We start from the raw sequence: 18,418 nt of genomic DNA on the forward strand, positions 1-18,418 counted from the left end.
TTGCCATTTGATTCTATACGCTTGTTCCTACAGCGGACAAAATTTAAAATTCACTTTTGGACCTATGTAAATACGTGTTTTTAATAGTTTTTTAACGAAATACACAAAATAATTTTTAAAAAATTTCCTTTCAAAACCTCAAAAACTCAAATGACAAAAATGACAAAAAGACAAAAACAACAAAAATGACAAAAATGACAAAAATGACAAAAATGACAAAAATGACAAAAATGACAAAAATGACAAAAATGACAAAAATGACAAAAATGACAAAAATGACAAAAATGACAAAAATGACAAAAATGACAAAAATGACAAAAATGACAAAAATGACAAAAATGACAAAAATGACAAAAATGACAAAAATGACAAAAATGACAAAAATGACAAAAATGACAAAAATGACAAAAATGACAAAAATGACAAAAATGACAAAATTGACAAAAATGACAAAAATGACAAAAATGACAAAAATGACAAAAATGACAAAAATGACAAAAATGACAAAAATGACAAAAATGACAAAAATGACAAAAATGACAAAAATGACAAAAATGACAAAAATGACAAAAATGACAAAAATGACAAAAATGACAAAAATGACAAAAATGACAAAAATGACAAAAATGACAAAAATGACAAAAATGACAAAAATGACAAAAATGACAAAAATGACAAAAATGACAAAAATGACAAAAATGACAAAAATGACAAAAATGACAAAAATGACAAAAATGACAAAAATGACAAAAATGACAAAAATGACAAAAATGACAAAAATGACAAAAATGACAAAAATGACAAAAATGACAAAAATGACAAAAATGACAAAAATGACAAAAATGACAAAAATGACAAAAATGACAAAAATGACAAAAATGACAAAAATGACAAAAATGACAAAAATGACAAAAATGACAAAAATGACAAAAATGACAAAAATGACAAAAATGACAAAAATGACAAAAATGACAAAAATGACAAAAATGACAAAAATGACAAAAATGACAAAAATGACAAAAATGACAAAAATGACAAAAATGACAAAAATGACAAAAATGACAAAAATGACAAAAATGACAAAAATGACAAAAATGACAAAAATGACAAAAATGACAAAAATGACAAAAATGACAAAAATGACAAAAATGACAAAAATGACAAAAATGACAAAAATGACAAAAATGACAAAAATGACAAAAATGACAAAAATGACAAAAATGACAAAAATGACAAAAATGACAAAAATGACAAAAATGACAAAAATGACAAAAATGACAAAAATGACAAAAATGACAAAAATGACAAAAATGACAAAAATGACAAAAATGACAAAAATGACAAAAATGACAAAAATGACAAAAATGACAAAAATGACAAAAATGACAAAAATGACAAAAATGACAAAAATGACAAAAATGACAAAAATGACAAAAATGACAAAAATGACAAAAAAGACAAAAAAGACAAAAATGACAAAAATGACAAAAATGACAAAAATGACAAAAATGACAAAAATGACAAAAATGACAAAAATGACAAAAATGACAAAAATGACAAAAATGACAAAAATGACAAAAATGACAAAAATGACAAAAATGACAAAAATGACAAAAATGACAAAAATGACAAAAATGACAAAAATGACAAAAATGACAAAAATGACAAAAATGACAAAAATGACAAAAATGACAAAAATGACAAAAATGACAAAAATGACAAAAATGACAAAAATGACAAAAATGACAAAAATGACAAAAATGACAAAAATGACAAAAATGACAAAAATGACAAAAATGACAAAAATGACAAAAATGACAAAAATGACAAAAATGACAAAAATGACAAAAATGACAAAATTGACAAAATTGACAAAAATGACAAAAATGACAAAAATGACAAAAATGACAAAAATGACAAAAATGACAAAAATGACAAAAATGACAAAAATGACTGTTACGGCCACGATTCCCTCTGGCTGCCCTATTAAGTGAAACCTAAACAAATCATTGCACTTGGAGCCCGGCGAAGAAGGAGGAAAACGTCAACACCTATAAAAACAATATGACTTACAATTGCGGGAAAAAAGCATGTGGATAGACTGCTAAACACATTGTTTAAATATCGGTTGAAGAGTTATTTGATTACTACGTTTAATTGGAAACTATAAGGCACTAAATTGTAAGTAACTTGAAAGCCATTGATAAAACCTATCTAAAATAAATAAATTTTCTAGCTTTAAAGCTGTTCATACTGCTACAGGAAAGTGTTTTTTATCCGACCGAATCACATAACCTTGTCACGACGTTGAGCCGTGACAAACTTTAAACAATTTATCGTATTTAAAACCTCAAGTTAGTCGCAGATCTAATTTCGAGATGCCCGGAACGAGGAACCGTCCAAAGTCATCATGCAAGTTATGCAAGAACCCGGATACCCCAAATATGGTAGAATGCGAAAAATGCCTTGGATGGTTTCACTTCGACTGTGTTGGCGTGGGAAATTCTATAGCAGATCGTCCGTGGAAATGCCCTGACTGCGAGAAAGGCGGGAAAGATGCGACGGAAGGTGCTTCGAAAAGTGTCGATGGTAGATCCCAGATATCTCGTGTAAGTAACACGTCATCTACGCGCGCGGCAAAAGCTGCTCTAGAGCTGCAGGTGTTAGAGGAAAAAAAGGCAGCTGGAACTTCGACGGATTGAAGAGGAAAAGCGCCAAGAAGAAGAAGAAGCCGACCTTGAGCGAAAGCGCCGCGAAGAAGAGCGTGCATTCGCAAAATCGCAACTGGATCGTAATAAGGCTCGTCAAGAAACCCTTCGGAAGTTAGAAGAAATGTACCTGGAGAAAAAGCATAAAATATTAAGTGCGCAAATCGACGAAGCAGGCAGCCGAAGAAGCGGTATAAGCAGTTTTCCACCCACACGAACCAAAGAATGGGTAGAAAGTCTGCCATCCATTAGCGGTGACGAAAACCAAGAACCGGTGCTCAAAAAAAAGCCACCGATGAACTCAACGAGCCTTAACAAACCACCTGGAAGAAAACCCGAGTTCGACATTTCGGAACTTCATCCGGTCAGTAGTGGCCAAGAGGTTGCTACTCCGATGCCTCATCAGCAAGATCGAGAAGACCAAATTCCGCCAAGGAGACGAACACATACTGAAGCCCAGCTCGTGGCTCGTCAATACCTACCGAAGGACTTACCTCCCTTCACGGGTAGCCCAGAAGAATGGCCCGTGTTTTATAGTAGCTACGAGATCGGAAATAAGGAATGTGGATTTTCCAATGTGGAAAATCTCCTTCGGTTACAACGCAGCTTAAGTGGTGATGCTTTAGAAGCAGTACGAAGCAGTCTACTAGTACCGGACATGGTTCCACATTTGATGGAAACTCTGCGCATGCTTTACGGAAGACCGGAAACACTGATCAGCTCTCTCCTGGTCAAAATACGGAACACTCCAGCCCCAAAAGAGGGTAAGTTGGAAACGGTAATTTCCTACGGGTTGGCGATTCAAAATTATTGCAGTCACCTAGTGGCAGCAGGACTTGAAGCACATCTGTCGAATCAAACATTGCTTCAAGAGTTTGTCGAGAAGCTTCCATCAGACATCAAGTATAAGTGGGCAGAATATATTGAAGCAGCTCCTGTAGTCGACCTGGGGTTGTTTGGAAAGTTCATTTCCGGAGTAATTCGCAAGGCAAGTGCTGTCACCGTCTACACAGCACCAGGAACTAACTATAAGTCTTCGAAAGCAGAAGAAAATAGGTCGCGAGGAGCTGGAGTAAAACCAAAGAATTGTGCTCATCATAGCGACTACCGGTCAGGAGAAGGACCAAGTGAAGTTAACATGACACAGCGCAGCGGAAGGGTTTGCTCGGTCTGCAATGAAGGGAATCACTGGGCAGATAAGTGCGATAAGTTTAACAATATTTCGGTTGACGAACGCTTGAAGATGGTTCGCATCTATGGCTTGTGTAGAAGCTGTTTAAAAGCTCATTCTCCGTGGCCATGCCGCCGTCCAAAGAAATGCACGTACGAAGGATGCCGCATACGTCATCACCCTTTACTCCACTTTCCCTCGCCTCAAAGTCCACAAAATCAACCATCTCTCCCGCCTCCAAGTCCACAAAACCACCACAGGGTTAACAGTTCTGTCATCTATCGCATTCTTCCAGTTACCATATACAATCAATCTAAATCAGTTGATACATTTGCTTTGTTCGACGAAGCTTCGGAAGTGACTATGATAGAATCAAGTCTGGCGCAAAAATTGGAGTTGAAAGGCTTTCCAGACCCTTTACATCTGAAGTGGACTGGGAACGTAACCCGTGTTGAAGACAATTCCCAGACAGTTCAAGTGGAAATATCGGAGAAGGGGAAAAACATGAAGTACGTCCTGAAAAATGCGCGAACCGTCGATGCCTTGGAGCTCCCCGTCCAATCGATTGATACAAAAAAACTTGCCGCAAACTATCAACATCTAAAAGGGTTGCCTATTCAAGATTATAGCTTAGCCCGACCCCAGATCTTGATTGGGCTCGAAAATGTTCATTTAGCAACTCCACTCAAGGTGCGTGAAGGATTTCAGGGTCAGCCCATCGCAACGAAAACACGGCTAGGATGGTGCTTATACGGAGGTGTTGTTGATTCTATTGAAAATAGATACCATAATGTACTACATAGTTCTTCTATAAAAGAAGACCATTTTCTTCATGATTTGGTGAAAGAATACATCATGGTAGATAACTTGGGGGTAGTAGGAAATATACCAACACTAGAGTCCCGAGAGGATAAACAAGCCCGTGAGATTTTAGAATCTACAAGTCGACGTATCCCCGGAGGATTCGAAACCGGGTTGTTGTGGAAGAATGCAAATGCTGCCTTTCCTGATGGTTTTCCAATGGCGGTCAAGCGTCTTCAATGTTTTGAGAAAAGGATCTATAAAAATCCTGAAGTTGAACGTAAAGTGAAGGCACAAATCGAAGATTACTTGGTGAAAGGCTACGCCCACAAAACAACGGCGGCCGAAATCAAGTCGGCCAACCCAAATAAAACTTGGTACTTGCCACTAGGGTGTGTTTCAAACCCCAAAAAACCCGAAAAGCTAAGATTAATTTGGGATGCATCGGCCCAAGTAAAAGACGTCTCATTCAACTCGATGATGCTTAAGGGACCGGACCTCCTAACACCGTTGCCATCCGTACTTTACAGGTTTCGAGCCAGAAAAATCGCTATATGTGGCGACGTGAAAGAGATGTTTCACCAAATAAAAATACGAGAAGAAGATAGATCTGCACAACGTTTCCTCTGGAGAGACAACCCTTCAGACCCACCTTGTATCTACACAATGGACGTGGCAACTTTTGGGTCAGCCTGTTCGCCCTGCTCGGCTCAGTTTATTAAAAACCTCAACGCCGAAGAATTTAAACACCTATTTCCGACGGCTACTGAAGCTATTATTCATGGAACCTACGTGGACGACTTCCTAGATAGCAGAAATACTGAAGAAGAAATCATCCGGCTAGTTGAAGAGGTTAAATATGTACACTCTCAAGGAGGGTTTGAGATACGAAACTTCGTGTCAAACTCTACGATCGTTCTAAATGAAATCGGCGAAGTTAATGCTCCCCCTTCGAAGGATCTTGGTCTGCTGACGTCAGAAAAGGCTTTGTCGGTGTTGGGTATTCGTTGGTTACCTAAACTTGACATTTTTACTTTTACGTTAAATCTCCCGCAACTGGACACCAGACTACTAAATGGTATGCTTCGCCCAACAAAACGCCAAGTGCTTAGTACAGTGATGAGTCTGTATGACCCACTCGGAATGCTCGCTGCTTTTGTGGTTCATGGGAAAATAATTATACAGACCCTATGGAAGACCGGGTGCAAGTGGGATGAACCAGTCGATGATAGCACGTTTGCTAATTGGAAGCGCTGGACAAACCTATTTTCTCGTCTTGGTGAAGTTCGAATCTCTCGACCCTACTTCGGACAAGGTTCACCTGAAACTTGTCAGCCAATACAAATGCACACCTTCGTTGATGCCAGCGAAGAAGCGTATGCTTGTGTTATCTATTTTCGCTATTTCGACCGCGGTTTTCCGCGCTGTACTCTGGTAGGCGCTAAATCAAAGGTGGCTCCAGTAAAACCACTCTCGATTCCACGCCTTGAACTACTAGCTGCTGTTCTAGGGACACGTATGGCAAACTATATTCAAGAAAACCACCAACTATCGATCTCCCAGAGATTCTACTGGACCGATTCTTCAACCGTGCTTCACTGGATACATGCTGATGCTCGAAAATATCATTCATACATCGCTTATAGAATCGGAGAGATTCTAACATCCACAAATTTGAACGAATGGCGATGGGTGTCCTCTCGTGATAACGTTGCGGATGAAGCCACAAAATGGGGACATGGCCCCTGTTTCGAAGAAAGTAGCAGATGGTTCCACGCTCCTGAGTTTCTGTGGGAGCTAGAATCAACTTGGCCAGAACAGAAGTGGCAAGCCGTGAATGTACAAGAAGAACTACGATCTAGCTGCTTTCATCATCAAACGAGTAAGGAATTGTTAGTGGATTATACACGGTTCAGCAAATGGGAACGCATACATCGTACGATAGCCTATGTCTTCAGAATATGTACGCGGAAAGAAGACGACCAAGTTATTCCTCTTGAATATTTGAAACAAGAGCATCTTAAGAAAGCAGAGCTGGAGTTAATCCGAATCATTCAGCGGGAAACCTTCCACGATGAGATAGCTGTGTTGCAGAAGTGCCGAAATGGCAAGCGTGCGGGGGCGGTGCCGATCGCTAGTCCGCTGTATAAATTGTCGGCGTATATCGATGAAGAAGAGATTGTTAGAATGGACAGTCGTATCGGCGCTGCCCCCAACCTGCCGATCGAAGCTAAGTGTCCAATTATTCTAGCAAAAAACCATCGTCTAACTTTTCTTCTTGTAGATTTCTACCACCGTCGATATCTGCACCGTAACCACGAGACCGTATTCAACGAACTACGACAGCAGTTCTACGTGCCTGGATTGCGCAAACTGATTCGCACCGTGACAGCTCGATGCCAGTGGTGCAAGGTGTATCACAAAAATCCGACTCAACCAAAGATGGGACCTCTCCCAAGAGCGCGTCTAGTCGCGTTCCAACGACCGTTTACTTTCGTGGGTTTAGATTACTTCGGCCCGCTCTTCGTTAAAGTAAAACGCTCTCATGCGAAACGATGGATCGCATTATTCACGTGCCTTACCACCCGAGCTGTGCACATGGAGGTCGCGCATAGCTTATCAACAACTTCCTGTAAAATGTGCATTCAAAGATTTATCGCGCGACGAGGGGCCCCTGCTGAGATTTACTCGGATAATGGCACAAATTTTCGAGGAGCTGCGAATGAACTTCGAGAGCAATTACTGAACATCAATCAACGATGTGCCGAATCCTTTACGAACACGAATACTAAATGGGTCTTCAACCCTCCAGCGGCTCCGCATACAGGCGGAGTCTGGGAACGTCTTGTGCGCTCGGTAAAAACGGCTCTAGAATGCTTTCATGATGCGCCTAAGGTCCCCGACGACGAAACTCTTGAAACTATCATACTAGAGGCCGAAAATATTGTTAACAGTCGACTTCTAACGTATATACCTCTCGATTCGACTAATCAAGAAGCTCTCACTCCGAACCACTTCCTGTTGGGCTCATCAACGGGTGCCAAGATGCCCTCACAAGAACTAGTAAATCCCCCTGAAGGCCTACGCAGTAGCTGGAACCTTGCCAGAACCATTTCTGACAGCTTCTGGAAGCGGTGGTTGAAGGAGTACCTTCCGACGATTGCCAGACGAACCAAGTGGTTTGAAAAAACCAAACCCCTCGAGCCAGGTGATTTAGTGTTTGTGGCCGACGAGAAAAGGCGCAATAACTGGATTCGGTGCCAAATTGAAGAGGTTTACCCTGGAAAAGATGGGGAGGTTAGACAGGCGATGGTACGCACGAATAACGGCCGTATTCGACGAGCCGCAGGGAATCTAGCAGTGATCGACGTCGTTGATGATGGTAAGACCGAACTAGAAGCTGTGACCTCGTCTTACGCAGGGGGGAATGTTACGGCCACGATTCCCTCTGGCTGCCCTATTAAGTGAAACCTAAACAAATCATTGCACTTGGAGCCCGGCGAAGAAGGAGGAAAACGTCAACACCTATAAAAACAATATGACTTACAATTGCGGGAAAAAAGCATGTGGATAGACTGCTAAACACATTGTTTAAATATCGGTTGAAGAGTTATTTGATTACTACGTTTAATTGGAAACTATAAGGCACTAAATTGTAAGTAACTTGAAAGCCATTGATAAAACCTATCTAAAATGAATAAATTTTCTAGCTTTAAAGCTGTTCATACTGCTACAGGAAAGTGTTTTTTATCCGACCGAATCACATAACCTTGTCACGACGTTGAGCCGTGACAATGACAAAAATGACAAAAATGACAAAAATGACAAAAATGACAAAAATGACAAAAATGACAAAAATGACAAAAATGACAAAAATGACAAAAATGACAAAAATGACAAAAATGACAAAAATGACAAAAATGACAAAAATGACAAAAATGACAAAAATGACAAAAATGACAAAAATGACAAAAATGACAAAAATGACAAAAATGACAAAAATGACAAAAATGACAAAAATGACAAAAATGACAAAAATGACAAAAATGACAAAAATGACAAAAATGACAAAAATGACAAAAATGACAAAAATGACAAAAATGACAAAAATGACAAAAATGACAAAAATGACAAAAATGACAAAAATTACAAAAATGACAAAAATGACAAAAATGACAAAAATGACAAAAATGACAAAAATGACAAAAATGACAAAAATGACAAAAATGACAAAAATGACAAAAATGACAAAAATGACAAAAATGACAAAAATGACAAAAATGACAAAAATGACAAAAATGACAAAAATGACAAAAATGACAAAAATGACAAAAATGACAAAAATGACAAAAATGACAAAAATGACAAAAATGACAAAAATGACAAAAATGACAAAAATGACAAAAATGACAAAAATGACAAAAATGACAAAAATGACAAAAATGACAAAAATGACAAAAATGACAAAAATGACAAAAATGACAAAAATGACAAAAATGACAAAAATGACAAAAATGACAAAAATGACAAAAATGACAAAAATGACAAAAATGACAAAAATGACAAAAATGACAAAAATGACAAGAATGACAAAAATGACAAAAATGGCAAAAATGACAAAATTGACAAAAATGACAAAAATGACAAAAATGATAAACATGACAAATATTAAATCACGCGCACGCTAATAAATATTTTTTAAAGGTTTTAGTTTCAATGGAACACGACCGTGCAGAAATGCGAAGTGTCTAGGAAGTTTTTCTAACTAGTTCCTTTTTTTCTTAACCTAAATTCAAATAAATCACAGTTAGACCAGGATAAGCGAGAAACCCCTTTCGAGAGAGCTCAACGGGCTCCACGAGTTTTTATGCACAAAGCCTCTATAAAAAAAATGTAAAACCTCCATAAGCGAATGTTTTATCCTGGATCACCTTAGTATATTGAAGAAATTTACGTTTTCGAACCAAAGTTGTGGTATAAAAAAACATTGTGGTAGGAAGAGAATCTGAAATATGGTTAATTCATTCTAAAAATTAATGTTTTTTTAACTGAATGCTAATGGATAAACAATTGCAATTAACTTTTTACCGTTTTTCTATGCCTTTTATCTAAGTTTTAAATCACTTTAAAATAATGCACATCATTCATTGAAAAGTTGCGTCTCTGTTTTCATGTTAAGCTCAAAACTCTGAAGCTCTAGCAAAAAAATTTGCATTTTGAATCTTTATACCTGAAGCAATTAAATGGTGTAAATTTAGCAAAAATCTGTTTAGTATTTCCTCAGATGTTAGTAACTAGATTGGTCCGGGCTCTGAAAGCCCCAATGTGCAATTCAAAGCTGGCGTGGGATTGTATTAATGCTTTGAATCAATTATCAATCCAAAATCAAGTGAACCTATACTGGGTTCCAGGCCACTGTGGTATAGAAGGCAATGAGAAAGCAGATGAACTCGCTAGGAAAGGATCTGAAAGGCGCATGATTGGCCCTGAACCTTTTTGTGGAGTATCTACTTGTGCTCTTACAAGTGAATTAAAAAAAATGGGAGAACTCAAAGATCAAATTCAAATGGCTTGTAGCCATCGGTGCTAGACAATCTAAAAAATTCATAAAGCCCGATTCTAAGAAAACTTGTGAACTTCTAAGTCTATCGAAAAGGGATCTTAAAACAATTACAGACCTTTTTACAGGGCACTGTCCATGCAACTACCACTTACATAAAATAGGTAAACTCAGAAATGAGATGTGCCGGTTTTGTCAAACTGAAGTAGAAACTGCAGAGCACTTAATGTGTGACTGTGGATATCTTATGACACATCGACTGAAAGTTCTTGGTAAGCGAATCTTGACGCCCGATGATATTTGGAAGATGAAAGCCAGTAAGGTGGTGGGATTCATAAGAAATACCATCCCAAACTGGAATAATGTCTCGATTTCGACTACAACTGACTACAACAACAATTCCACAATAGATCACAAAAAGTTGGTCGCAGTGGATCTTCTCATACAAAAAAAAAACTAGATTGGTCTGTTCCACTTTTTTCTGAGCTTGTGCCTAAGTGTAATTTAAACAGGAGCCATTTCTTGAAATGTTAGGAAAATCAAATATCTACGTATTATTTGATTGTGTTTTATTTTCTTTTCTATTAAATTAACTAGTATCAGAGAGACACCACTAAGTTTTCAAAAAAAATTAAGGAAAAATTGGTAAAATTTTGATAAACCTTGAGGTTGGTTGTGTACTTTCCAAAAAAAATAAGCATAGAACTATTTTCCCACTTTTAAGTTAAACTGACTATTGCCAATTTAGTCAACAAACTTAATTAGTAAGGTTGTTTTTTTTTTACAAAAGTTGTTACGTTCCAAATGTACTCCATTGCTTTGATCTTGTTCACTAGAAGTTTCACTAGGACGATTGAGGTTACGATTCTGACAAAGCCGTACGACCGAAGTAAAGTTAACATGAGAAAAAACCCAGGTTAAATAAATCCAAATTTCAACCGGTCCACGCAAAACTGTCCCTTGCATGTAAGCAAGAGGCCAAGAGAGCTTGGTGTTTGGGAAGGTCAAAAAGTGCAGGGAGCTGGACAACAGACAACACTTACACAGACACTATATTGGATCCGTATCAGATGACAGCCGAGCAGATTTGTGGGGGGAAGCGGCGGAACCACCAGATGAGCGTTCTGCAGCACATCCCGGCTTCCGGACTTGATGCGATTCCGTACGACCGAGGCCAGTTCTCGGCGCTCCTGATGCATCAGCTTTCCATGGGCGAAGTACTGGATGGTCTGGAAGCAAACATGGAAAAGCACACGTTTAATTGAAGCATCTATCTGCATAGGAAGGTATGAAGCTAGTTCCCCTCCGGGTTCTTCTGACAGGCTGTTGATATAAATTTGCAGGTTAGGATGGTTCACGCATTGATGAGAAGATTCAAGATTAAAGATTCAAGATTCAAGATTCAGGATTCAAGATTCAAGATTCAAGATTCAAGATTCAAGATTCAAGACATGAGACATGAGACATGAGACATGAGACATGAGACACGAGACATGAGACATGTTTCACTCCTCACTTCTTACTTCTCTGATCTCTTTAATAACTTCTTACGTCTAAAATCATTTTTCATATCTCACACCCTTCACTTCTCACGAGCAACGTCTCACTTTTCACATCGAATTTCTCATCTTTCACGTAACACGTCATCCTTACCACTTTTCACTACTCACGTCTTGTTTCTCATGTCTCATACTTCTCACGTCTCATGTCTTGAGTTTCAAGACACACTCAGGTTTCTGGTTTCATGTCACAGATCTTATGTCTAAGTTCTCATGTTACAGATCTCAGGTTTCTGGTCTCAGATCTCATATCTCAGGTCTGAAGGTTTGAAGATCTTAGGTCTAAATATAGTCTCAGATCGTAGGTATCAAGTCTGAGCTTGCAAATTTCAAGCCTCAGGTCCCATTCCCCAGGATTTAGGTTGGATTTCTAAAGTACCAATAAAGGGTCATACGGTCAAAATTTGGTCAAGGGATAACGCGTGTAAATCGGTGAAATCGTTTATTTAAAAAATCAAATTAAATTTCTTTTTCAAGTTTAATTGGTATAAATTCCAGGAAAAATATTCAGTAAGGCTTCCGCTTTTCCAAATCCGAATTGCCGGGCCTTACGCTTAACCCTTGCCATCAGATTTTGTACAGCCACCTTGTCCACCTTCTTCGCCGCAGAAAGCCAGTTTGCCTTGAACTGCTGCTCGTCCTAAGCAGTTTTTTTGTTCTTCTTTAGGTTCCGCTTGACAATAGCCCAGTATTTCTCAATTGGACGGAGCTTTGGCGTGTGGGGAGGGTTCTTGTCCTTGGGAACCACCTGCACGTTGTTGGCGGCGTACCACTCCATGGCAGCAGCAGACGTTTATTCAAACACTCTTTCACGTAAATTTCTTGGTTGACAGTCCCGGAAGCTATGAAAATGCTGCTTTTCAAGCCACAGGTTCAGATGGCTTAGATATTTCTTCGCGAACTTTGACAGTTTCATGTGCTTGAAAATATCTGCTATCTTTCCCCTTCCTTTTGCCGTATAAAACTCCTGTCCCGGAAGCTGCTTGTAGTCGGCTTTGACGTACGTTTCGTCGTCCATTACCACGCAGTCAAACTTCGTCAGCATCGTCGTGTACAGACTCCGGAATCGCGTTTTGGCCGTCGTATTTTGTTTTTCATCGCGATTTGGAGTCACTACCTTCCTGTAAGTCGATAGTTCGGCTCGTTTTTTGGCTCGATGCACGATTGTAGACGATACACCCAGCTTATTTGCAGCATCTCGGAGAGAGAGGTTAGGGTTTCGCTAGAAACTACCGGCAACTCTCTTTGTCGTCTCAGCGGCTTCTGGTTTTCGATTTCCCCCCGATCCAGACTTCCTGGCTGTCGACAATCGTTCCCCAAACACTTTAATTACAATTGTAATGGTTGATTTGGCAACTTTTAGCGATTTTGCCAGCTTTGCGTGCGAGTAGCTCGGATTTTCGCGATGCGCGTGCAAAATTTCGATACGCTGCTTTTCTTTCTTGGACGGCATTTTGACAACTGTAGAGTGAATTCCAAAATCAAAATAGGAGCAACTTTCTACACACACACCTTCAAAATGAGGGGTGTTCAGGTTTTTAAATGCAAAATTGAAAGAAATACCACAGAGAACCACAGTTCGGGCTGGAGCCCCAACCGTGTATAAAAATACCAACCGTGATTTCAAAATAAACGACGCCATTTTTGCAACTTAGCTAAGAGCCACCAGATGTCGTTATCGGTACTTTTATTTTTTCCATTTTTTCTACACGCTCAGACGATAGTACCTTCAACGAATGAAAAATGCGCTCAAAGCCAAATTTATTCTCAGTCACTCAATCGGGTATTAAAATAATTGTATGTTTTTTCAATTTTTGGCTTGTGTTTGTTATTGTCGACATGAAATTCACTACATCAAGACTAAATTGATTTTTTTTTATAATTTAGAATAAATTTTGATGATAAACACAAATTTAAAAATTCGTTCAGTATTATTTTTTCTTTCACAGAATTGTTATCTCGGTAGGATTGGTGAAAAATTGGCGCATGGTGTTATCGGATATCTGTATAAGTATAAAAGAAGGGGGGAATATTTGAAGAATTTATAAAATTTTGATATCGAGTTGCTTTTAAATGCCTTCTGCTATTCCCTCAAATTCTTAGGATTCTTAGGTGTCCAGGTAACCTCCATGCAATTACTTTGCTCTGTCTAAGAGGCCAAATTCGATATTAAGAAGCTTTTCCAATTTTCGAATATTTTCGGAAGTAGGTACTGAAGTCCTATCCTGGCAGAAAAGACGCGATGTTTACATGCTAGAATTTCGCAATGTTCGAACGAAGATGGGTGGTGGTACTTTGGATTAATTAGATTTGAAATGCTTCGTTATTATTGAAATTTGATTAGAAAAAATCTGATCCGAAATGCATTTCGTGTAGAAAAATCAGAGCTAAACGACTATATCATTATTTAACAATTAAAAATATCTGTTTCAGACGTGAAATTCATTTAGTATAAATTTGGATGTGAGTAGTCAACCAAGCTAAGCTAAGCTAAGCTAAATTTGATTAGAAAAAATCTGATCCTAAACAAAAAGTGGAGTTTATCCATTAGAGGGGTATCATAAATTAACACATCATACAGAAATCCTGCGGCAAATGTTGACTGAACTATTTTTGAAGTTATAATTCATATTAAAACAGACACATAATTAAAATCTTATATGAACTTTCTCTTCAAACAACTAAATAATGTTTGCTTTTTTTCTTAAACAAAATCAGTGGCTCTATACAAAATGAATGCCAAATGAGGCAATATTGCCAAAAGAAAAAGATTTCGTTTCAAAAGCATATATTTCCTGCTGCAAATTTCATTATGTTGCATTTTCAACACCCCAAAAAAAAGAAAACTAGCTGAACTCTGTTTTGGTGTGACCTGGAAGAAAATTTTGGGTTATTTATGTTCTGAGTGTTCTCAACTGTTGACAAAACAAAATCGACAACAACAGCTGAGTCACTTAGCTAAGAGCCACTAGATGGTGCTGTTTTTAGGCCAATTTCAACGGTTTTAAAATGGCCGACGATTCAAATTCTTACACACGAATTCGACACATATTTGTTCGGGGCCCATTCTCTGGTTCTCTGTGGGCAAATGTTGACTGAACTATTTATGAATAATGGAATTTATGAAATTAATAATAATTAAAATCTTATATGAACTTTCTCTTCAAACAACTAAATAATGTTTACTTTTTTTCTGGCTCAATACAAAACGAGTACCAAATGAGGGAACATCGCCAAAACAAAAAAAAAAATCGTTTCAAGAGCATACATATAGTTCCTGCTGAAAATTTCATTATGTTGCTTTTTCTGCAACCCAAAAAAAGAAAACTAGCTGAACTCTGTTTTGGTGCGACCTGGAAGTAAATTTAGGGTTATTTATGTTCTGAGTGTTCTCAACTGTTGACAAAAAAATCGACAACAACAGCTGAGTCACTTAGCTAAGAGCCACTAGATGGTGCTGTTTTTAGGGAAATTTTAACGGTTTTAAAATGGCCGACGATTCAAATTCTTACTCACGTATTCGACACATATTTGTTCGGGGCCCGTTCTCTGGTTCTCTGTGGAAATACGTCAAGTTGATATTGATCAAATTTTGACCGTATCACCCTTTATCATTGGTTTACCTTTTCAGATTGGATTACCATATTTTAAACACCATATCAGGTTATTATTTTCTTTATTTTTTTGGTGTTAAAACATTACTAGGATATTGCGTTTTCGAAAAATCTATGTTGTCCGGCCATAGACGAATTCCCCCTACAATGCGATAAATGTTTTAAGATTTTTTTCCTACACTTTTTCCTATTTTCGTATGCTGCGATCAGAACCCTGAAGTGCTCGTGAATCTCGTTTTTAAGCTTTTTTTTCTTCAGATTTAAGCTTTTTTTGCCTTGAGAGCATAGGAGATGAAAGCCTCAATCTGAGGAAAAAAGCTTATATCTGTCAAAAAATGGAAAATCAGAGGGGAAATCTGAGAGATGTGCTCCACACGGTTTGAATAACATTGCCGGGATGTGGCTGCGATTGAAAACAAGTTGGTTGAAATAGAAACAGTTTTGTAAAAATAAAACTTTAACGGCCACAGATGTTGAGATTTTTTTTTTGCATTTTTGCAATTTTTGCAACGCGTGCTATTTACAATTGTAAAAATTCCCAACACTTTTTCTAACACATGTAAACTTGCTCTAAGTAAAATGTTTTTGATACCTGATATAAAGTATTTTTTCACTAATCCATGTTTTTTCGCTTATTTATTGGGTACGAAATAATAAATGATTGCAGCTAAATATTGTCTTAAATATTTTTTTAATTCACAAGTTATAAGATTAGAAAAACTATAAATTGAGAAACAAGAGAGTTAAAGCTGTTATAGTCAGGAGTGTCAAATCAGCACTTCGAAAACTTGTATGGGTTAAAAAAAAAGTTAGAATGCGTTGAAGTGTCAAAGTGGATTTAGGTACTAAGTTATTACCATTGATTGATTGATTGATTGTTTGATTAGAAGTAGTTATTACCATTTGTTAAAAAGTAATCCACTGTTGTGGACCAACTTATTCGGACAGCGAAGGTACAAAAAAAGGCTCTCGCCCAGCCTAACCTATAGCCAACGACCAACAGATTATTAGTTGCGAAGGAAAGTTTTAAATTGACTTATTTAAGTACTGTTGGCACTACCGGATCTCACTGACTGGCTGGCTGCTGATGGTTGAGCCAGGTTGAGCTAGCAGCAGAGATATTCAACAACTGAAAATCTAATTAAATGAGCAGAGTTAAACCGCTGGCAGCGAGCGTTATTTCATTTAAACATTTCCATGAAATTAAAATCAAAATTGAACTACTACGGTGCTCTAGCTGCGGCAATCTGCGTTAAGATTAAGAGCGCAAATTCAGTTAAAATCGCATGAAATGTTGCTCTTCATTCGTGAAAATTTTTAAAGTATGAAAGATGCCGATGGAATATCCAGTACATTTTTCTTTACAATAAGTGTTGAGTTGTGTTACAGTTTTCTAGAATTTTCTTGTGGTTCTAATTTTGAACGAAACATTGAAATTTAAACATTCTTACCTCCACCAAAGCATATTTAACAGATTTGATGGTAACGTTGCTCCGATTGTAAGTTTCGCCGGTAAGTAAAATATTCTCCCCTGGAACATATGCTCGTCGATCCAGTCCAACATTGCACCGGACTGTGCCGCCAAGAACGCCGACTCCAACCCGATGATTGACACTTGCCTCCAGTGGATCCTGTAAATTATTGAGAATACTGTTCAACAAACCATAAACCATTCTAAAACTTCAAACCCACACTCAATATCGGATCCTCCAAATTCAAATCAATCGGATTCAGAACCAGGAACACCTGCTGATTCTTGTGGGTGATTCCGGACGATTCCCTCAAGCTAGTTTTGCAATAGTACTGGATCCACCCGTGCTGTCCAATGAAGGTCGAGGGAAGTGAAACCGGAAGTCCCAGTTTGAAGGGGAAACAGTGAACTCCGGGTGAGAGTAGAATTGGTTTGCCATCAAAATCGTCCAGTAGCTTCATGCGGAAGTCGATGTAGTTTTCCTTGTCGTAGGTGTCATCCCGAAGCCGAGGACCCCGAGTCGGGATGTGAACCGTCGATTCCCCAAGCACATGGAAGTACAGGCCTGTAGGGGGGGAAATGTTTTTGAAATTTAAATAATCTATAAATAGGGGAGATAAGGGAATAATGGACACCTTAAGGACACCGCTTATTTAACCATACATAAAACTTATAATAAGTATGATATGCTAGTTTAATGGCATTTCGGTGAACGTTATGATGGAAAATTCTTGATAGAAGAATTACAGATAGGAAAGAAATGACGGATAGATAAAGCAGATGCTAATTAGAAGAAAATTTTACAGGTGTTGAAATAAAGCCAAGGAATAATGGATCACCCGTCAAGGGTAATACGGTCAAAATTTGGTCAATATAAACTTCGTATTTCTTTCAATTTTGCATTTAAAAAACCTGAACACCCCTAATTTTGAAGGTGTGTGTGTGTGTGTGTTGAATGTTGCTCATATTTTGATTTTGAAATTCACTTTTCAGTTGTCAAAATGCCGTCCAAGGAAGAAGAGTAGCGTATCAAAATTTTGCTCGCGCATCGCGAAAATCCGAGCTACTCGCACGCAAAGCTGGCAAAATCGCTAAAAGTTGCCAAATCAACCGTTACAAATGTAATTAAAGTGTTTGGGGAACGTTTGTCGACAGCCAGGAAGTCTGAATCGGGGGGAAATCAAAACCCAGAAGCCGCCGAGACGACAAAGAGAAATGCCGGTAGTTCCAAGCGAAACCCTAACCTCTCTCTCTCCGAGATGCCACAAATAAGCTGGGTGTATCGTCTACAACCGTGCATCGAGCCGAGAAAATACGACGGCCAAAGCGCGATCCCGGAGGCTGTACACGACGATGCTGACGAAGTTTGACTGCGTGGTAATGGACGACGAAACCTACGTCAAAGCCGACTACAAGCAGCTTCCGGGACAGAGTTTTATACGGCAAAAGGAAGGGGAAAAGTAGCAGATATTTTCAAGCACATGAAACTGTCAAAGTTCGCAAAGAAATATCTGGTTTGGCAAGCCATCTGTAC

General features: G+C 38.2%; 1 protein-coding gene across 1 annotated transcript in view; it reads right to left on the reverse strand.

Annotated features, from left to right (window-relative positions):
• Positions 1-18,418, reverse strand: part of LOC129754083 (arrestin domain-containing protein 4-like) — a 36,566-nt gene that overhangs the window by 5,177 nt on the left and 12,971 nt on the right. Inside the window, exons 3-5 of the mRNA XM_055749951.1 lie at positions 17,106-17,449; positions 16,865-17,044; positions 11,284-11,469 (exon numbers count right to left, since the gene is read on the reverse strand). Coding sequence (XP_055605926.1) covers positions 11,284-11,469; positions 16,865-17,044; positions 17,106-17,449 — 710 coding nt within the window. The remainder of the gene's footprint in view (positions 1-11,283; positions 11,470-16,864; positions 17,045-17,105; positions 17,450-18,418) is intronic.

This window comes from Uranotaenia lowii, chromosome 3 (assembly GCF_029784155.1).
Source record: "Uranotaenia lowii strain MFRU-FL chromosome 3, ASM2978415v1, whole genome shotgun sequence".
Classification (NCBI taxonomy): domain Eukaryota; kingdom Metazoa; phylum Arthropoda; class Insecta; order Diptera; family Culicidae; genus Uranotaenia; species Uranotaenia lowii.